The sequence below is a fragment of the Sciurus vulgaris genome (assembly GCF_902686455.1).
Source record: "Sciurus vulgaris genome assembly, chromosome: X".
In the NCBI taxonomy this organism is placed as follows: Eukaryota; Metazoa; Chordata; class Mammalia; order Rodentia; family Sciuridae; genus Sciurus; species Sciurus vulgaris.
In genome coordinates, this window is record NC_136471.1 from 134,244,457 (window position 1) to 134,266,824 (window position 22,368).

At 49.7% G+C, this 22,368-nt stretch overlaps 2 protein-coding genes across 6 annotated transcripts in view; one reads left to right on the forward strand and one right to left on the reverse strand.

Annotated features, from left to right (window-relative positions):
* STS (steroid sulfatase) overlaps nt 1–22,368 on the reverse strand; it is a 437,786-nt gene that overhangs the window by 30,779 nt on the left and 384,639 nt on the right. For all 5 annotated transcript variants that reach the window (XM_079123184.1, XM_079123182.1, XM_079123183.1 and 2 more), the window contains exon 8: nt 4,741–4,878. In XM_079123184.1, coding sequence (XP_078979310.1) covers nt 4,741–4,878 — 138 coding nt within the window. The remainder of the gene's footprint in view (nt 1–4,740; nt 4,879–22,368) is intronic.
* Nucleotides 1–22,368, forward strand: part of PUDP (pseudouridine 5'-phosphatase) — a 205,734-nt gene that overhangs the window by 24,859 nt on the left and 158,507 nt on the right. The window lies entirely within an intron of this gene.

Consider the following 22,368-nt stretch of genomic DNA (forward strand, 5'->3'; position numbering starts at 1 on the left):
GAGAGATGCCAGCATCAGTGAATCTTTTGTAAAAGAAAAAAACTCATCCAATGGGTTGCTTTGGGAATCCGCACTCAGGGTAGAAGAGGAAAGTGTTACAGTGTTGGGGAATTTTCAAAGCATTTTTTCAGCCCGAGGAGAATGTGTGTATTTTGAACACTTAGGAAAATATGGTCCCCCTCGCGTAGTCTGCAGAGAGTGAATTTATCTATTCCACTGACATTTATTACTTGCCCATAGGCAGAGGGAGAGGGAGGGAGGGAGGGATGAGCCTCCTTCAAGGTGACCTTGATTGAAGTAGGAGCAAGACGGCCACCGTGCAGAGCCGGTTTAACGGACTCTCTTCTGAGATCCCAGGAGTCCCGGCCCCATGAGGAACCGGAAAACTCTCCAAACCGCAGTGCGGGCGGACAGCCTCTTACCCAAGACGCTTGGGAGCCGGGGCGTTTAGGATGATTCCTTTATTTCTTGGGAATCGTGGAAGATCTGCTGAGGCAGAGTGACATTCTTGAGGGGGAGGAACCAGCTCTCAACGCGACATGTATCAGGGTTACACACGCTTTAGACCCCACGGGCTGGAGCTCCTTTGAGGCCATATTGTCAACCATTCTGGGCACAAAGCAAAGTTTCACGATGTGGAATTTTTCAACTGCGTATCGCATTGGTGTTTGAAAAGGTCTTAGGGTATTTTGGATTTCAGATTTGGGGGTCAGAGTCTTCCACCCAGATCTAAGGAAAGGGGCTTCTGGTCCCAGATTGTCAGGGGAGAGAAAAATGTAAGCCTGTCAATCACCATGGAAAATGTGAGGCAGACAGGGAAGTTAAATCAAGGGATTCGGGGGAAGTACCTCCAGGGCCAGGGGACCAGGACTTTCCACATGTGGGGCAGGGAGTTTTTGCCGAGGTGGTGTGAGGGAAAGACGCGATCCCTCATCTCCCCTGAGGCCCCTCTCCCACCAGCCCTGACAGTTGTCACTCATGCGTCTGCTGCTTAGAACTCTACTCCTTCGGATTCTGCACGTGCGTGAGAACGTGGGACCTGGGACGTTCGTTTCCTGGCTCTTTTCGCAAAGCTCACTGTGGTTCAGGTTCATGCATGCTGCCATGAGGGACAAAATTTCATAACTACTTTTTAAGGCTGCATAGTATTCCGTTGCGGGGATGCCGCTTCTTCTTTATCCCCTCGCCCGCCAATGGACACTGAGGTGGACTCCCAGCTGGGCTGTTGTGAACGGCATGTGGCCGTCTCTCTGGGAGGCTGACCGCCTTTGGTACGGGCACCCAGGGCTGGGATTGCGGGATCACAGGTCACTTCTGTTTCTAGTTTTCTAGGGACTCTCCGTGCTGTTTTCCATCATAGTGGCTGTGCTAGTTGGCACTGTCACTGTGTAACCGTGTGCCAAGAGTCCCTTTGTGGAACGTCCTCTTGATATTTTTCTTCTCTCCTCTCCTCCCCCTTCTTCTGTAAACCTGGGGCCTCCTGGGCACTAGGCACGTGCTCGACCACTGGGCCACACTGCCAGTCCCTTTCATTTACATTTTGGGACATGGTCTTGCTGAGTTGCCTAAGCTGCTTTGGTTCCTGGCTCAGCCTCCTGAGCAGCTGGGGTGATGGGCAGGAGCCCCCATTCCAAACTCTTCCAGCCATTTTAACGGGTGTTCCGTGGTGGTGGGTTTAACATGCATCTCCTGGCGATTAGTGAAGGTGGAGGAAACCCTCCACGTATCTTTGGCCCATTCGTACGTCATCTTCTGAGCAAAGGCTACTGTATTGTGCATTGAAAAATCACTGAATTTCAAACGTTCTCCAGAGAAAACGATAAACAATTGAGGTGGTCGATAAGTTCATGCGCTCGATCTAACGTTCGGACCCTGTTTTCATAAAATTTAATGTCGTGATGAGCCCCGTAAGTATGCACGACTGCCATTTGTCGATTTGCCAATTAAAAAATAAAAATTGATATCAGGATCAGGGGTTGGGGAGGCGGCTGAGTGGTAGAGCGCTTGCTGAGCACATGCACGGCTCTGGGTTTGATCCCCGGCCCCCTAACCAAAGCAGAATCGCGAAGACAGAACAAAAAGATGAATGTTCATGGAAAGAGAAGCAGATGAGTTTTCAGATGGGGGAAACTGCACGTGCAAAGGCCCTGTGGCAGGAACAAGATCATGGTGGAGAGGGGCCCGAGAAGAAGCCAGGAAGACAAGGCAGGGAAGAGGGACTGGGTCACAGTTCGATTGTGAACAGCCAGCTGCAGACTTTGCTTTCAGTCCCAGTAGGTGGGAAGATAGTCGAGCGTTCTCAAATGGGAAGAGAGCCACAGGAAGATGGAGGCGGAGGCTGGGGAGATCATGGACAAGTGCAGGAACACCGAAGATGGGTGTAAGCACTAGAAGCTACCACAGGCAAGGAAGGACCCTCCCCTTGGACCTTCCAGGGGAGCCTAACTCTGCTGGGACCTTGATCACAGACTTTGGACTTGCAGCTTCCAGTACTGACACAGAATAACGTAGTCTTACTTTTAAGTCCCCTGGTAGTGGTACTTTGTTACAGCTGCCCTGGGACACTCAATAGAATACACCCCGTTTATACTTGTCAAGGCTCACAAACTGATTTCTATAGGAAAAGAAAGCATCAGGGAGACCCTGAAGAAACTCATCAGAGAAGGTTGGGGGAACCAGGCAGGATGGCCCGCAATCCCAGTGACTATGGAGGCTGAGACAGGAGGATCACAAGTTGGAGGCCAGCCTCAGCAACTTAGCGTGGCCCTAAGCCACTTACTGAGACCCTGTCTCTAAATACAACAGAAAAAGGGCTGGGGAGGTGGCTCAGTGGTTAGGCCCCCCTGAGTTCAATCCCTGGTACCAAAAAACAAACAAAAAAACCCTCTGGTTTGGAGGAGTGACGTTGGGGGCGGGGCCGCTTGCTCCTGCCTTAGGAGAACCTGCATTAACGGGGCCACCACCCCTGCGCCTGTTCCACCACCTCGGCACGGGCAAGATGCAGAGTAAAGAGACGTTGCCAGAGTCACCCGCCGACTGATCGAGTGAGCCAATCCTGGCCCAGGGTGCCAGGGTGTCCAGGGAGAGCCCTAAGCCCTGTTTCCTCAGGAGCTCAGGATCCCACAGAAATCTTAAATATCCGCCGCGTTACAGGCAGGGATTCCTGCTCCTGAGTCTCAGTGTGCACAATCCTCAACATTTCAACCGCGCTGATGGAATTTTTTCAGTGAACAGCTACTTTTACAGCCTAAAGTAAAAGTGGCAGGATTTCTGTTGTGTACTTATTTTTCTTGCTATTGATGAAGATCCTAACGACTCGGTACGAGAACGTAGTTAAATTAACTAGTACCACCAAGGGAGACGAAGAAACCTTAATCACTTCTCCCCAGGCAAGTGGTTAAACCCAGGGGCTTTTTATCAGTGAGCTAAATCCCCAGCCCTTTTAGTTTCTTCTTTAGAGACAGGGTCCCACTAAGTTGCGGAGGCTGGACTCCAACTTGTGGTCCTCCTGCCTCAGCCTCCAGAGTCACAAGATCACATACATGTGCTACCATGCCCAACTGAATCCTTAATTCTTAAGTGGGAAGATGGGTTCTTCCTTGAAAACCTGGTATTATTAGGTTCACACAATCATTTAATGCAAAAAAGGACCCCTGCCCTGGGGGTCCCCAAGCCTCCCAGGACCTCCAGCGGGACAGAGCAGAGAGGCCTCTTCCTCTGCATCTTTGCCTCAGGCACTGTGTGACCCAGCCTCACCAAGCTCCCGGTAGATTCCAGAACAATCCAGGTACTTCTTCTCATTATTCCAAGAGCCGCCACTCGGTAGGGACAGTGGTAAGGGGGTCAGAATGAGGGGGCATGAGGCGAAAGATATTGCACAGAGCGGGTGGCCACCTCCTCCCAGCCCGGTCCTCCCTGCAAAAGGGTCTCGGTTCCCCTGGGCCGATGGCGGCTCTCCCCGCCGAGCAGATCGCTAGCACCTTATGCAGCTAACTGCTGATGTCCCCGTCAAATGGGACATCCTGTCCCTGTCCCCAGGCCTCCTGCTCCCCCTGACCCCCAGCCCGAGCCAGCTCGACCCAGACCCTGGGGGCGGGAAGCCCATTTGAGCTTCGTGGGGGTCTCTGCCCAGACGTCCTCACACGCTCCATCTGCAACTCCACAGGCGGATGCAGGAAAGCTTCCCGTGGACCATGGCCTCCGGCCTCTCTCAGGAGCCAAGCCGCCATCTCTGTGCGTCTCCAACCGTGTCCCCTGCGGGTGTGGCTGGGTGGCCGAGGCTCTGCCCAGCTACGCCCTCGGAGGTGTCTTATCGAAGTCCTTGTGAAACGGGGCCCCTGGGTTCACCGAGTGGGCACCGCGCACGCAGCCCCTGGGTCCCACCAAATACTCCCCGTGACCGCCTGATCCTTCAGGGCAACAGCAAAGTGGCCAGGGGGCAGGCCTCCCAGAGACGTCCAGGGGCGGCCAGCCTGCACCTGCTGGGCACCTCGGGACCCAGACGCTCCTCTCCAGTGTCCAGAAGGAAGGGAGCCTGCCCAGCCCGCCCTCCAGACCAGCCTGGACTTCCGAGTGACAGAAGTGGCCACTTGGGCGTCGTGAATGTCCAGTGCCCGGGGTGCCAGGGACTCCCAGAGTCTATCCCCAAGGAGCAGCGGAACCCTACAGAAACCCCCCGCCGAAGGACAAGGCGACCCCGAGAAGGAGGGAAGACAGGCCCGTCGCCCGAGCGCCTCTCACCTTTGTAGATCCCGTTGCTGCCGCCATGTTGCTCCCCCTTGGCGGACACCTCTTCCACGTGGGCGCCGTGGTCCGAGGTGAAGTAGACCAGGGTGTCTCTGGCCAGCTTCAGCTCCTCTAGGACATCCAAGATCTGCCCTGCAGGGGACAAAGGACTCCGATTTACAGCCGCTCAGCCACCAAGAGGGAAAGGGAGGTGGTCGCCCCAACGAGTGGGTTCCTTTCTCAAGGTCGCCCAGGCGTGCGCGGGATGGACATCCGCAAGGGCAGTGGGAACCCTGGCAAGATGCAGTCACCGACGTGAGGTCAGCGGCATTTGTACAGGAGTCCAGCCTCGTCCATCAAGAGTGGCGTGGAAGAAGATGCCAACAGGGAGAGGCAGAGTCTCTGCTCCCGCCAGCTGGCCATGGCCCTGGGCCACGAGCCACCCATGTCATGTTCCTGTCCTAGGAACAGGTTTCAAGATGGAAGCCCCCCCCTCTGTCTCTCTCTCTCTTTCTCTCTCTGTCTCTTTTTCTCTCTCTCTCTCCTTTCAGAGGTACTGGGAATTGAACCCAGGAGTTACACTGGGTTACACCCCCAACGCGTCTTATTTTATTTTCAGGGTCTCACCAAGTGGCCCAGGCTGGCCTCAGACTTTCCAGCCTCCTGCCTCAGCCTCTGGAGTAGCTAGCTGGGATTACAAGGAGACACCACCCCAGTCTAGAAATTACTGTCAGGACTTATTGCCGTGGTTCAAATCGCACCCCCCAACCTAACCCTGCAAACCTCCTGCAAATACCGCTTTATGATAATAACCCTGGCAGTAATCGCAAAGCCATCCTTTGTACCCTCCGCTGAGTGCCCTCTACACGCAGAGGGCCCCATTTCTCACTCTCTGCATCAGAGCAGGCCGAACCCTCCGTATGTAGAGAAAGGCAGCAACCCTGTAAAAAGATAAGCGGCCCTTTCAAGCTCAGACATTCAGGAAGTGTGAAGAGTCCAGTCTGAGTCTGAAACTCAGGTAGGCAGGTGGACTCAGTGCGAATCATCAAAAGAGACATTGAAAAGTCTTCGGAGCTGGGTGCAGCGGCACACGCTGGTAATCCCAGTGGCTCGGGAGGCTGAGACAGGAGGCTCACAATTTGGAGGCCAGCCTCGGCAACTTCGCAAGGCCCTGAGCAACCCGGCAAGGCCCCGTTGCAAAAATAAAAAATAAAAAGGGTTGGGGATGTGGCTCAGTGGGTAAGCATCCCTGGGTTCAATCCCTGGTAGCAAAAAAAAAAAAGAGTAAAAGAATAAAGACATCTTTCTGCTGTTTGATTGTAAACGCCACAGGCAGGAGTAGGTTCCATCTTTCTCAATTTTTAACTCAGTGATAAACATTTCTGGATCCTACACCATATACATAAATGTCACACTCAGCACCAAGGAACGAGCGCTCAGGGCCACGATGGTAATTCATCTCCCAGGGATCAATCATCGTCAGGGAGACTTTTATTACCCTCTTACCTGAGCCCGCTAAGCAAACCACCTGGGCTCTTGCGCTATCCGGCTCTGGGGTTATTTGGCTGTGGCACTAACTTAAGAAAGCCTTCTTTCTTCGACAGTGACAATTGGCTGAACGGGTTGAAATAGAAGCAACAAGACGCTCTAGCCCCCACTCCCACCGTGAGAGAAAAAAATCCCCCTTTCATTCGCCTACGGCAGCCGTCGGGTAAAATGGCAGAGGCAGAGGACCCAGGACGGTATTTTCTGGTATCGTCAACAACAACACGGGAGAAACGTGCCTTCATTTATCGAAACCACATTCGCCTTTCGTATATTGAGAAGAATCTCAGCACCAGGAAAATGCTGTGAAGAACCCCACAGCCTCGTAATTCTCTTCTGTGAGAGCCTGTGTCAATGCGCACCCCACATGTGAATATTGATGGCAGGTTTCCCTGTCAGTGCCAAAACATCGGGAGGCTCTGCAAAAGGCGAGTGGATACATAACCCCGGTACATCCAGTCCCTGCGATATTTTAAAGAACCGCGGGATCAAACCTTGCAAAGACAGAGGGGGGGTTTCGACGCACGATTTAAGTGAAGGAAATCAACGTGCTGCAGGATCCCATTACGGAAAAGGTCCTGAGGCTTCTAGGGGGACAGGGGAGGGAGGGATGACGGGTGGATGGGGAGGCCTGGGGATTTAGGACTTTGACGAGTGTTTGCAGGATACTCGGGTGGTGGATGCCATTAAACAACCCTAGTGTCAATCAAGACGTCAGAAAAGAACAATGTAACAATCTGGCTCAGCAACAGTCACCAGCGTTGCTCCCATTGTTACCAGTATCCCATCTGGTGACAGGAACGAGGTGTAACTGTAACTATGACGGAGAGGCAACACGTTAGGGAACCCCAGAGAGCGCACAGGACGTGCGGGAAAATTCTGTACTTTCTATCCGATTTGTTAGGCAAATCTACGATGGCTCAAATACAGACTGTGAGTTTTTAAAAAAGACTTCCAAATGCAACTTGGATTCCCGGCCTTCCGGGACTCACTCGAAGGGTGTTCCTGCACAACCTGCCTTCCACAGGCCATGAGCTCAGGGCTGGGGGGCCACAGGGCTTCAGAGCTTGAACTTGGAGCTGAGATCCCAACTCCTTCCTCCGTTGCAGCCACATCCTTCCTGTGTACAGTCCCCCTGCAGAATGCAAATCTCCAGCTGCAGATTTTACAGATCCCTGCCTCCTTCTGCAACCCAAGAGTATTTCCTCCAAATCCGTCCATGTCCAATGACCCCAGTCACATATGCAATGCGTCCCCATCCTTCTTCCCCGCCCCGAGCCATAACTTTGCTGCATCATCTTCTTCTCCGTCTGGGTGGGGATTCACACAAGGGCGAGCTGCTGGGGCCAGGGCGGAGGAAGGGCGGCCGGGGGGAAACTTGGTTCAGTCCACTGAGAAATGGTCAGATTTCTGATTTCCTTTCAGCCCATACTTTCCCCAAAGACACCCTCTGGATCTTGTCCTGTGCAGGTTTTGTACCAGAATCTCATTTATAAAAGCCCAGAGCCCATTAACCATTTAATTTTTCATCAGATTGATCCTATAAAAGGTCTCACATATTCCTCTGCTCAAAATTCTGAACGGAAATCTCCCAGGAGAACAAACTCTGCTCTATTATTCTTTTTTTTTTTCCTTCCCCCTTCAGAGCAATAGATTGCAAGTCAGAGGTCTGCAAATATTATTTTTTTCGGCGAGGTTCTCAAGGTATAATGATACCAATTTATATAGGATGATAGCTTTGAATTACCGACAGCGGGCTGCCGGCTAGCTTCTAAACGGAATGTTTTCTTTCCAGAGCCTCCTCGCATTGCTCCCTGAATAAAACAAACACAGAAAATAAGCCATTTCAAGAGCACTTTGTGGCTTAACTGGAGACAGCAGGGGCCGGCTTCCCGTTAAAGCGAGGGCTCCCTGACCCGAAAGAAGAAAATGTGGAAATGCAGGACCGTGGACTGAGCGTCCCACCCTCCTGGTTGCAGAGGAAGGTTGCAGAGGGTTCTAGAGAGTTCACCACCGGCTTTTGCTCGCAAGGGTGTTAAGCGCCAGCTCAGAGTCTTAGCAGGATGCCGAGCCCGGCACGAGAGACGGCGGTCTCTGAAGGTGCAGGTGGGATGCCTGGTGGCCTGTGAGCGAGATGTCGTCACACGAGACGCAACCACCCGAGTTCTTGCTGCCCATGGAGGCTCCGGATGGAAAGCAGGTCCCCAGGATTCTGTGCCCCTGGATGGGAGAGGCGCTGGCCAAGAGTGCTTGTAGCCAGAGTGCTTAAGCAATGCACGCTGGACACTCGGCCCGGGTCCAGCCCCAGAGCCAGCTCTCAACGCACCTTGACTTTCACCACGGAAGACTTGCTATTTCGCTTCACTTAGCTCTTATTCTCACTTCCTCTATAAAGGCAGTAGGTTCCGATAAAGTATCAAGGCCAAAGGCGACAAAGCCACCGTTTCCAATTTTGGAAGCGCTGGGTTCACTGACCCTCCTTAATGCCTGAGAGATCAAGGAAGAACCTGCACCTGTCCAGTGGGATTCCAGGGCACCCAGGAAACCCTCTCCAGTCTCCCTAAAACGGCGGGTCCTTCGCCTGCTCAAGAGGGGGACAGTGGGACTCCCCTGTTCTCACCGAAGCTGGAGTTCTAAGACAGATGAGAGGCAGGGTAATTGTCGCACTGGTGCTGGCGACAAGACTCCCTCTGGGGTGATAAACGCTCGGTGTCGTCCCGCGCATGAGGACCTAACAGCCATAATTGGATGCTGTCCTGGACCATGAATCGGGCAGCACAGAAATGCTACTGTCAGGGGCTCCGGAGAGGCAATCCTTTGTTAGCTCGTGTAGGATCAGAAGCACAACCAACACCCCATACATCAGGGTACCTCTGTCACCGCACAGAGATGGATCACCTCCAGAGAGAAGCGATGTCCATTTAATGCTGGGGAACTCAGTATAGTATTTCCTCCCGAAATAAATGGTCAAGGTTTTGCAAAACTGCAGCCCTGATCTTGTCCCTTAATATGAGGCTCCAGGGACCCTACAGATGGGATATTTGCAAGCATGTCATTTATCTACAGGATAAAATCAAGTTCAAAAGCTTCCAAAAGGCCAACAAATACATAAAAATGCTCCATTAACTTCCGCCACCAGCGAAATGCAGATAAAAACCACCACGAGAAGCCATCTCACCCGGTTACGATGGTTTTTACAAACGACAGTGAATCCCAGGGAGGACGTGGAACCCGAGGAAGTCTCATACACTGTTGCTGAGACTGTAAACTGACACAGCCATTACGGAGAAGAGAAAGGACATTCCTCCAAAAACTAAAAACGGATCGGCCATATGATCCAGCCCTCCCACTCCGGGGTATATAGACAAAGGAAATGAGGTCATCATACCAAAGAAATATTTGCATGTTCAAGTTCATTACAGAATTATTCATAATAGCAAAGATACGAAATCAGCTCAGGTGTCCATCAACAATAAACACATGAAGAAATTGTGGAGTATTATACAGCCATAAAAAGGATAAAATCCTGTCATTTGCATCAAAATGGGTGGAACTAGAAAGACCCTATGTTAAGTGAAATAGTCAGACTCTGAGAGAAATGATCTGCATGCTCTCTGCCATATGGGCAAACTAAAAAGAGTCCACCTCACAGCACAATAGTGATTTCTAGGAATTAGCAAGGGTGTTTTGTGGGAAATAGAAAAACAGAGGCTGTGTTTGATCAGTGTGTGCTGTGTGCATGTATGGAAATACCACACTGAACCCTGTTCATATGCACGATTAACATCCATTAATACATACAAGAAAATAACATACACACAGGAAGAAGTACAAACTGGATCCCTTTTCAGCGTTTCATACACTGGCTGAGCGATGGGAAGGATTTCCTGCCTCTGAACAACATGTCAGGAAGGTTGGTTGCAGCTTTTCATTTGTTATGTGACTTGGAGTTCGTTGATTTTGTCTTAGAAAAACAGACAAAAGGTAAAGATCGCATGGAAAACACAGAGCTTTGCCTGACCTCATTCAATTTAATGCATTTTTTGCACCAACTGCGGTCTGGACTCAATTAGGCAAATCTCAACCGGACCTCAATTCCAGGGCAGTGACATGAAACTCTTGCAAGATAGTTGCGGGCGCTAAGGCGGCAGAAGGAAGCATCTGATATTTCCACCTCTTGTGCGATGAGGGAAGGCCGGCTTCTGTCTCTGCTAATGACCCAGCGTGATAACAGAAGCAACTTCCATTTCTGCCCCAAGCGACTGACATCGCCTGCAAGCTCGTCTTCCACAAACCTGCCACGCGTCTCCCATCCTGTTTGACGATCTCTGAGAACAGGACACGCTCACCCAACAGTGAGAGATCACTGAACCCAGTGCCCCATCTTGCTTGCCTTCAGTCCTACGCACCCCATTTGCTGATCAAGGGACCGTCCCTCACTTCCACATCCCCTCGTTAACCTGAAAATTCCAAACAGGTCTCATAAGCCATTCCGAATCATAGTCCACACAGCCAGGGGAAAGTAAGCAAAGGTGACATTCAAGGACAGATTTGAAGAATGTCCTCTTTCATTCTGCTTGGCCGGTTCATGAGTCATGAAGAGCAGGTCCTGACAGCACAGATTCCACGGTGAGTTCCTGCAACGTATCACCATTCCTCCCATCTTAATGGCTTATTTGTGCCCCGGGGACCCTGCCAAAATGAAGGCTCCCCGTTCAGCGAATTTGGGGTGAGGTCTGAAAGCTTTCATTTCCAAAATGGCGCCCACATCCTGCTCATGCTACCCAAGGACCATCCTTTGAGAAGGAAGGAGACAGGTGACCAATTTTGAAACCAGGGTCGACACTTTGTGGGTTTCAAGAGTGCTGAGAGTCGGCTGGAGTTGCAGACCTTTGAGCACATAACTTCCACACACCGAGGACACGCCTAGTGCACGTGTCGTTAGGATGATCGGGGTAGTTAAGACATGGAGCAGGAAGATGGACAGGTTGCCATCCTATCCGGGACCCTCTCCATGCTGGGCTGGGATTTCTCAACTGGGCGAGTTCCTAGCTGAGCGCGCACTAGATCCTGGAAATCCATCCTTTTCTGGCGTCACACCAGGTGCTGACGATGATGTTGTGATTATCTCCCTGAGGCCCAGCTTGGCCCTTCTCCTGGTTGCAAGTTATGATTTAGGCACCATGAAATTGCTCCTCCCTTGTCCCCTGGGACACTGTAACAGCTCTTCTGCATCATCCTCTTGGCTTAACAAGAACTTGTGTTTGATTCTAGAGTGTTGCATTTTATTTTGGTGGGGGGGTACACCGAACAACTCTCAATAGCTCCATTCTTGCAGAGAACACCTGTGGTTTTCTGCACAGATGAGGAAGAAGAGTTGTAGTATCCACCCCTCTCCCCCCCGGAATGATACACACGTGTCTTGGAGAAAACCCAACATAGACATGGCTGTCTGTCAGGAGCTCACTTTGGACAGTGGCTTCCTGCCAGCAACATCACAAGAGTGCGTTTTCTCTGAGTTGTGGGCAATCGAATACTTTAAAGGGCAGGCAACAGAGGGAACATGGTCAGTCAACTCCTGCTGCAATTCCTGGACTCTCTCTTCTTGCAGAAAACAAGGGTTGGGTGTTCTGGCCACCAGTTGATCTTGCCATGGGAGGTGACAGGTTTTCTAAGGTTTCCAAGGTTGGCTGGGAAGAAGCTCCATTGGGTCATGTCTAGGACCAAGGTCACTGGACCTCTGGAAACAGATCAGCTTGTATCAGTCAGCTTTCAGGCACTGTAACAAGATACCTGAGATAATTTTTAAAGAGAAAAGGTTTTTTTTTTTTTTTTTCCTGGATCATAGTTTTATAAGTTTCAGTTCACAACTGATCAGCCCTGTTTTGTTTGTGAGCCTGTGGTGAGGCAGAACATCATGGTGTAAGCACATAGCGGAGAGAAACAGCACCTCTCTTGGGGGCAGAAAGCAAAGAAAAAATAAAAAGGGAAGGGGCCATGATTTCACACTCCCCTCCCAGTCTTGTTCCAATGAATGACCCCACACCAGGCTTTAGCTCCTGAGGACCCCCAGCACCCCCAGCCTGGGGACCAAGCCTTGAACACATAAGCTTTTGGGGAACATTCAAGATCCAAACTTGAGCAATCCCGAACTTCTCCAGCAATCCTCAACCAGAGATGCAACCTCCAATTTCCTCTCAGAGCCGGAACACGGGGTCGAGAGGGGAGCGAGAAGAGGAGAGACTTGCCAGAGCCCAGGGACACCTGCCAAGGATACCAACCCCTTCCGAATTCTCCTTATTGACGATGCCCTACCACCAGGTCCACACTCACTTCTGTACTAGGACCAGATTTTTGCACGGCAGCTCGCCGTATCGAAAGCTCAAGAGAGAAAATGGAAAAGGTGCTTCTCTTGGCTAACGCCTGGCACATCAATCACAGAGTTGACCTCTCCTGTCCGCTCAGATTACCACCCCACGCACTGACTGACACCTGGCCACACTCCTCTCTGCGGTTTGCTCCTGTGGGGCCTGGCTCCTGCGTGCCAGTCTGCGTTTCCCTCCAGACATCCCCCTCGCTCCAGGCTACCAAGGGAGGCCAGGGTGATAGCTCAGTTCTTTCTGCAAGATCTTCAAGACCAAGGCCATCCACAGTCCACTCTGTGGTACACAGGGACCTCTCAAATATCAGATGCAACAGTCATTACAGAAGGAACAGAAGACGGTGCAAATATCTGACTTTCCCATCAAAGACATTTTATCCATCCTTGACTGGTTATAATGCAGACTCATGCACTTTTTAAGCAACGGTACTTTACATATCTGTGAAATGTGATTTTGGTCTTCATCTCTAGCTTACAGGTATGATAGTTCAGATATGAGCTGTCTTCTAGAAGCTCATGTGTGAGACGATGCAAGAATGTTGAGAGGTGAATTGGTTGGGTTATGAGAACCTTGACCTAATAGTGGATTAATCCACTTGAATGGATTAACTGGGTGGTGACTGTAGGCAGGTGGGATGTGACTAGAGGTGCTGGGTCACTGGACACCTGCCTTTGGGGTTTATATCTGGTCCTTGGTGAGCAGAGCTGTCTCTGCTTCCTGGTGCCACATCCTGAGCTGCTCTCTTCCTCCAGGCCCTTCCGCCATTTTGTTCTGCCTCACCTTGGGCCAGAGCCATGGAGTTGGCCAACCATGGACTGAACCTTTAAAACCATGAATGAAAATAAACTTTTCCTCCTCTAAGTTGTTCTGTTGAGTCTTTTGGTCACAGTAACACAAAAGCTCACTAACATAGTAGGTGAGATAATAGAATATGATTATGAATAACCATAATAATGATAGCAGCCGGCATTATTGGGCACTCCTTGCTTCCCAGGTATTGGGCAGATGGTTCTAAATATCTGACTTTATTGACTCCAACCAGGTGATTCAAGTGTGTCTGGGAGACAAGGGCCACACTCAGGAGGACCATTACAATCGGTTTTTTTGATTGAGCCATAACTGGGTCATGATTAAAAGCAATGGATATTCAGATCTATTCCCAAACCCAAACTTTAAAACTATTTTTTAAATGTATTTTGATGGATGCATGCATTCTAATTCTACACGAAGATAGGATTCACTCTGCTATTTGTTCATGCATATTACATCATTTGCTCAATCCCTACTTTAAACCTCACTTTTCAAACGCATTCGTTGGCATTCGGTGGACTGGTGTTGAAAGCAGCTTTAACCCAAACTCCTGGCTCCTGATGGGTCTTTTCTTGAAAGAGTTAGCTAGCAAATTAAATGTGCTACCAGGGAGGGTTTGATGGTCCTGGAAAACGCATGATGCTGAGGCTCCCACGAACTCTCAAACCCTCCCTTTGGTCAAACTCCGACAGTCTTCCGCAATCCTTCCTTAAGCGTGCACTCCGATGGCCTTTCCTGGTTTGTACATTTATAATATGCAAGGCCAACTCAAAAGCCTGAGGCTTGATGGGATTCTAGAAGACAGAAGCAGAAAGAAAACCAGTGGTACCACTGTCCACCCAGGCTGGCTTTACAGACCACTTGCAGCAGCAAGAGTTGAGGATTCAGCCGCAGCCGTTGCCTTCATTAAGTTCAACAACCCCGGAAATCATTTCGTGCTGCTGAGAGACACGACCGTGTACTGGCTGCACACACGAGTTATTTAACGTCCTCCAAATTTCCCTTCTCACCTTACAAAGGTGAAAGGGATCGAGAGATCTTATCGCATCTCTGGGGCTCTACAGTAATCCATGCGAAATGTTTAGATACGTAGCTAGATTTTTCCAGCACATTTACATTTTAGTTACTATCTGCCAATAAATACTTCTTGCTCTTGTTGAGCTGGTGGCCGCTACCGCCACCGTGATCGTCAACGTAAATTCATCAAGGCAACTGGATTCCTTGACGATTTATTCTTGGAATGCTCCCAGTGGAAATGCTTTACCAAAGAATCTTCGGAGCTTCTTCATTTTAACGAGAGGTGGACGTTTTTGAGGTAGAATAAGGAGTCCCAGGCTTAAGAATAGGAAGCCAAGTCTTGGTAACATTGTTACAGAGTTGGTCAGAGGCTAATAATTTATGAGCGAAATTAATTGAGAGGCCCAGAATCAATAGGCTACACAATGAATTTCCGAGGAAGTTTTATGGCCCGAAGTTGATGTGGCTCACCCGTCCTGCCTGGGTTCTGCCGCTGTGACTTAGAAATGCCTTTCTCGTGCCCAGACTAGGTGCTGTCTAAATCTCTAGGCTGAGGTTGCAGAACCCTGTTTCTGTAGCAAAGTCCGCTCTTTTGCCACAAATGCAGATTTACTAGAGAGGCCAATAGAAAATGAAGAGAAGAGAAAGGCTCCACCTATATATAGGTGCATGTGTATACATATACATATATATCTTCTTATTCCTGTCTCCCTGTTCACATGGGGTTTTCTATGTCTGGATGTAGGTAAGCTTTCCATTTGGGTATAAGCGAAGCATTCATCCAAAGCGAGAACAGGGTAATAAAGGGGAAAAGGGAATTTTTGAAGCTATGGATTCGTCTGCAAGAGCAAAGCATTGAACATCAAACAGCTCATACAAAGCCCTCTGCGGCTGCGTCATAGGTGCAAACTGTCAAATGCATGGACACGTGGGTCAGACACAGGGTCGCGGAGGAACGGAACAGAAAATAACTTTGCTATTTCCAGCCACACAAGGTAAGTGACCAGGAGAAATGAAGCAGGTCTCATCTGGGTTCCCGGGGTCCTACCTTGTCCGGACCTGTAATCTCATCCAGTTCTTAAGGGCGGTGCCGGTAGGAATTCTGTCAATCTGCTCTTTAAAACACGCAGAGTTAAGAAGCCCGATGGACATGTCTGTAGGGCTCCTACTCAGTAAAATGAGCAATTTAACTAACATGCTCAAAGACACACAAGTCTCCAAGGTCCTGGGGAAACCACACAGCATCGAGCTTTGCATTGGCTTTGGACGGTTCCCAACCTGGAAGTCATTCTTCCTCTTCAAACCAGAGCAAGCCAGCCCGACGACCTTGCCCACCACCGCTTTAAGAGCAGAAAGAGAAACCGAGGACCAGCTGCAGGCTAGGGCATAGACAGCATCTGAGGAAGAGAGAGATCTGCCGGCCAGTCCCGGTTTCCGGTACCACCCAGACCTTACTCTGCAGAAATGAATAGACCTTCAGGGGCTGAAATCCTCCAAGTGGGATTATGGATGGAGCCAGAGCAAGCAGGGAGACTGAGAAATTTCATCAGACTAGAGACCCCTTACCACCAGGAAGCAGAGGCAGAGGCCCAGGTGGCCAGGGCATTACTGACTTTGGGGGAGACGGGCGGGAAGACATTTGTCGTGTATGCATTTTGGTGCACGAGAGTCCTGCAGATCCATATGCACATGCACGTATGTTCTGTAGCATGGATTTCATATGTATCCCCATGCAATGCAATATGCCTTCTCCCAGGGAAGCACTCGCCCTGTCAGTCCTTTCTATCTCAAAACAAACCCCAAGGTCACCTGGCTCCTGTCCTTCCTCTATGCTTAACTGCAGGGCAGCACAAAGCAAATGCAAATGTCACCTGTGTAAAAAAACCAAAGCACTTTTTTTTTTTTTGGTCTCCAAGTCAGAACTCAAAGCTTCAATGAGCTAAAGACGCTCATTTTCTTCAGGAGGAAGATGGCATCTTTGCTCGCTCACCATCAGACAGGTACACACCTTTACAAGATGCGCTCCTGAAGGAACTTGGCAAGAGATAGCGACGGTCGGCGCGGGCTTCCGACAGGCAATTGCACCTTCGAATGATCAAAGTTCCAAGACTTAAAATGCCATAAAGTTCTCATTTCCACCCCCACTTCTAGCTAGTGTCTTTCCTAAGAATTAAAAAAAAATATATATTATGACAAGAATATTGTTGCTCTGACGATTTTTCTGTAAATTCAAAAAAAATAAAAAGTTATATTTTGCCCCGCTGACCTCACTATTTCTTTTAAAATTCAAGTCATCGACATGCATCGGGAATCACCTTCCAATAAATTACAGATGGGGGGGGGGTGCACCTGCTGTTTGTGACCTTAAATGAATAGAATTTTGTGCTAAGTACAGCGAGCGCCCAGGTGATTCCAGACACAGCGGAGGTTTGCAAAGTTTTAATTTTTTGCATCAAGGCATCGTGGCTACTCAATGAACAAGATCCATTTTGTGTTGAGAAAGTGTCCTTTATGGTAGGATTCGATCCTTTACGACCTGCCCTGATGTTTTCCCTACTTCTTGGCAGGAAATACAAATGAGTTACAGAGTCCTGTTGTAAAGAAGCTTTTCTTCCCCCCTCATTATATCTCCAATTTAACCAAAGAGCATTAAAGTTCATTGCTGGCCCATAGTGGGCTCCTGCCGCCATCTTGAAAGATACAGTCCAAGAGGGTGAACCCAGAAATCACCCAAGGACATGGAAACCTGGCCCCCAGCACACCCTGTGAGCAATCCCAAATTGCCCCCTCCACAAAACTCGGGGAACTGACTCTTTCAGAACACCCTGAAAGGTCATTCACAATTTCAGATCCGACACCATGGATTGCGTTCTTCTCATGCTTAGCTGACCAACCAAAGGAAGGTCATGAGACTCAGACGCATGCAACGGGGCTCCAAGGTATCTCTGGCCATTCACCTCCCTTTCATTCCCAAGCATCTTAAAAATCTATGTACCGAGAGGAGGAAAAGTCGACGCTTCTGAGAGAGTCATTCAAAGCTGTGAGGAAATGAGAATTCTGTGAACATTTGAAGGGAACTCAATATATCACTGGCATTTTTCAGAATATGCCCCGCAAGAGAGGCGGTGTGACAAACTCATTTTGCAGATAAAGAAATGGAGACCCAGTGAGAAAAGGAACCTACCCACACAGTCAGACTGAGACCATTTGGCCCCACAGTCTCTGCCTATCCCCAACATCCCGGATGCTGCCAATATGCAGAAACCATAAGTAGCACGGGATCACTTTTAAGAGGAGCTAACACCATCGTTCCTGGTTCAAATTCTGTCTCTGCCACTCGCCTGGTATGGAAGCTTCCCGGGACAAGTTAATTCAGTTGCAAGTGTCTCAGTTTACACATCTGTAAAATGGGGTTAGGCAGTATCATACTACAAAGCCACGAGGATGAACATGAATTCAGAGACTCCGTGGCTGGCCAGTGAGGATGAGTATGTTCGTGAGCAGCAGGAGAAGGTTCTAGAAACATGGTGAACATATATAGCCCAGTTTCTGCCTCCTTCCTTAGTCTAACTCACTGCGCAAAGAGGAGACAGGAACTCTAGAGGAAAGAGAATGACCCACAAGCATCACAGAAATTTCAACAGTGCTCAGAGCTGCCCGCCTGCACACCTGGATACAGGTGAGATCATACAGGTGAGACTGCACAGAGGACCCCAGGATGCTAAGCAGCACCAGCCAGCTGCTCCCTCCTTAGGGCTCAGGGAAGATGTCTGGGAGCGGAACAGAGATCTAGAAGCTTCCTTTGGAAGTAACTGAGAAAAGGTCTTCTCCTGCTGGATCTTCAGGCTTTGTCCCTGTGCACAGGTGAGGCCGAGAGAATAGCAGGTTTGGAGGCTTCCCTGAGAGCATCTGTCTGGACACAGCCTCTCCAGCCCCTCTCCTGCTTGCTCAGATTCTCCAAGCACTGCTGATCATTATCGGTGTCCTGTAGGACCAAGGCAACCCCAACCACCTTTCAACCGAACCTTCTCCCAAGATCCTACCCAGAAATGATGGCTAGAGTGTTTGGTCCAAGAGTGGGGTTGTCAGAAGTCACCAGCAGCTCCTGGCAGGAGCCTCTCGAGAGTTTTAGGAGTCGAACGTTAATTTGTCTGTCTAGCTGGTCACCCCGTATGTCACCACCTGAAACTCTATAGATCATGAAGGCATGGCCAAGCTTGGTCAAGGAAATCTATCACAAAAATATGTCTATAAATACCATGGAAACACAAAAGAAGTAGGCAAAATATTTGTGACACACAAATGAAATAGTAATGTCCTTAATATGTAAATTGCCCATACAAATCAATAAGAAAAGCATGTATAATCCAATTAAAAATGAGCAAAGAATCTGAATAGAGGAGTCATAGGAGGAGGAACAAAGTCAGAGACTAAAATACATAGCAACTCAGCTCTATGTGCAAGAGAAAAGGAAAATTTAAATAATGAAATTGTGGTTGTTACCTGACAAAATATAAGATAGATTGATAATATTTAGGGTCGTAGGGCTAAGAACAAATTAGCATTATCATAGATCAACAATTGTCACGGTGGGAAAAAAGGGTCTACTATTTTAGGCAAGACTGAATAAAATTAGAATTTTCAATACCTTTTGATACAGGTAATTTAATTTGGCTGAATTTTTATTTCAAAAGAGTGCCCACAAGTTCACGACAACGTTTCTAGAAAAGAAAACTGCTGAGGTCCCTCACATAGGAATGGTTAAATAAGTTGTAGTCTAAGGAAGAGAAAAACTGAAAATGTTGAAATTGAAAAATGCTCAGAGATATTGTTGACTGCAAAAACAAAACTGCAAATTAAAATCCAGAGGGTGTGTCAAATGACATTAAAAATACATCAGATTTTTAGTTTTTTTGTACCAGAAATTGAACTCAGGGGCACTGAGCCACTGAGCCACATCCCCAGTTCTATTTTGTATTTTATTTAGAGACAGGGTCTCACTGAGTTGCTAAGTCCTCGCTGTGGCTGAGGCTGGTTTTGAACTCACCATCCTCCTGCCTCAGCCTCCTGAGCTGCTGGGATTGCAGGTGTGCACCATTGCATCCGGAGGATCTCACTATTTCTACACGGCATTTGTAAAATAGAATCAATGAAACCTTTGCAGGAAATCGTCAGTGAGATTGTCTGTCAGGGGAGAAATGACATAGGTATTCCCCTTCTGTATTCTTTGGTTTGGTCTAACGTAGATCAGTATTTGAAAAGAGAATTATACATTGTCAGGAAAAGAGTGAAAAAAAAATCATGCAAGTGACCAGGGCAACAATTAAATCCTGTTTATGAGAAGGAGCGGATTCAGAACAGCGCCTGTCCAAACTCTCTGGGAAGAAGCTGTCTGTCTGCAAGGTGGACATCACCATCATCAACATCATCATGACATTATCATCACCACCATCGTCCCCATCACCACCAGTACCACCACCACCAATACCATCCCCGTCACCACCACCATGACCATTATCACCACCACCATCACTATCACCACCACCACCACCATCATCAACATCATGACATCATTACTACCACCATCATCCCCAACACCACCGTCTTCACCATCGTCATGACCATCACTATCACCACCACCACCACCATCATCATCAACAGCATGCCCATCATGATCATCCCCATCATTATCATCACCACCATGACCACTATCACCACCAACACTGTCACTATCACCACCACCACCGTCACTATCACCACCACCACCAACATCACCATCATGACATCGTTACTACCACCATCATCCCCATCACCACCATCTTTACCATTGTTATGACCATCATCACCGCCACCACCACCATCATCAACAGCATGCCCATCATGATCATCCCCATCATCATCATCATCGCCATGACCACTATCACCACCACCATCAGCATCAACACGAGCATGACCGTTCCCACCACCACACCATCATCACCGTGATTATTATGGTGAACGCCATCATCAAACCAGCCCCATCGTCACCTCCACCACCATCACTATCATCACCACCGTCATCATCCTGGTCACCACCATCAACACCATCCCCATCATCACCACCATGACCACTATCACCACCACCATCACCACCAACATTAAGTTGGCAAAACAGTCACCACAGTGCCAGACACAGGAAGCTAACTTCCCTCCAACGACAGCGTGTTCCACGTGCGATCTATCCACACCGTCTGCCGTCAAATGGCCCCTGCGCATTTACACCACGCTCTGCTGGGCTCCCCATTCCGCTCCCTCATTCTGCCTTTCAGGAGCTGGTGACACACGGATTTATTCATCTATTTTTAGCAGAACTGTACAGAGCCCACATTTAAATAAAACGAAAACGAACAGCACAGTTAAGAATTCCCACTGCTCCTTGCCGACGGCCGTGGAGCAGGCGGGAGTGGCCGGTGCGCTTGGTTTTGCTCTGAGTTCAGGGCCGCAGGACGACGCGCGTCCCTCTCTGCTTCCTCTCACCTCCAAGAGCACCCGCCGTGCCTGTCACGGGCACGTGCCCCTGAGCTGAGGAGCGAGGCGGGACGGGTGCTTCAGCACCGGCTCGTAACCGCCCTCGTGCCGCCCAGCTCACAGATGGGCCGCGCCTCGTGGAGCTGGAGGCCAGCTTGCTTCACCGCGCAGTCCGCCTCCCTTGCTCCCCGACACCTGTTAAAAACCGGGACGCTGGCGGCTGACCAGCATTGGGAGCATCTCCAAGCCTGTTGTTTGCCTGTTGTCCTGGAAGCTCTGCTGATGAGCGTGCCGTGCTAATGTCTCTCTGCCTCCACAGCGTGCACACCATTATGCCTGCCCTCTGCCTGCCGGCCACAAACCTTCCCCCAGTGGGAACGGAGCCGCCCGGTCCTAACAATCAGGGTGGCCGAGCGAGCTACGCTGTGGGCTCGCTGTCAAACCAAGGCACGTGTGAGCACACCAGCTTCTCGAGTCCTCCATCTCCTCTCCAAAGACGCCCCTTCCCCACCATCCTACGGGCCACCAGGACTGGTTCTGCCTGCAGAGCTCTGGCAAGACCTTGCAAGGTCTCTGGGAATCTCAGCTCGGCTGCCGGCCAAGTAGAGCTCTTGGCCGCCATCTCTCCCTCGCGCCCTCTGCCATGTCAATCAGTCTCCTGCTAATGCCTCCACAGCTCGAAGCTCTGGCTCTCCGCCCCGTGCAAGGTCTTCTGGAATCTCTACTTGGCTGCCAGCCAAGACACAGGCCCCCATCTTTCCCTCCCACCCTCGGCCATGCCCGTCATTCTTCTGATGATCCCTCGCCATTTCAATCATCAATCCATTTAGTGGCTGTACGTGTGGTCCCTGCAGTGGACGGAGAAGTCATGCAGTTCCTCATGGCTACCCTGGGGAGGTCCCAGCCACAACGCCGAGTGAAATTTAATCCCAATTATCAAGGAGAAAGAGCACAAAAACTCCAGGCAACTATGGTGTATGATGGTGGGACTTTGGGGAGGCAATGAAGTTTTGAAGAAGCCATAGGGGTGTGGCCCTCGTCTGAGGGAACTGTGGCTTTATAAGGACAGGAGAAACCAGCACTAAAATGTTCCGACTCATCATGGGATGCCGTGCACCATCTCTGGACTCGGAAGTCTTCTTCCTGTCAACAAGAAGGCCTGCTTTTGAACTTCCTGTAGAACCTTCAGAAGAACAAACCTTTATTCTTTTTTTCTTTTTTTTTGTTACTGGTGATTGAACCCAGGGGTGCTCAACCCCTGAGCCCCATCCCCAGCCCTTTTAATTTTTTCTATCTAGAGGCAAGTTCTTGCTAAGTTGCTTAGGGCTTTGCTAAGTTGCTGAGGTTGGCCTCCAACTTGTGATCCTCCTGACTCAGCCTC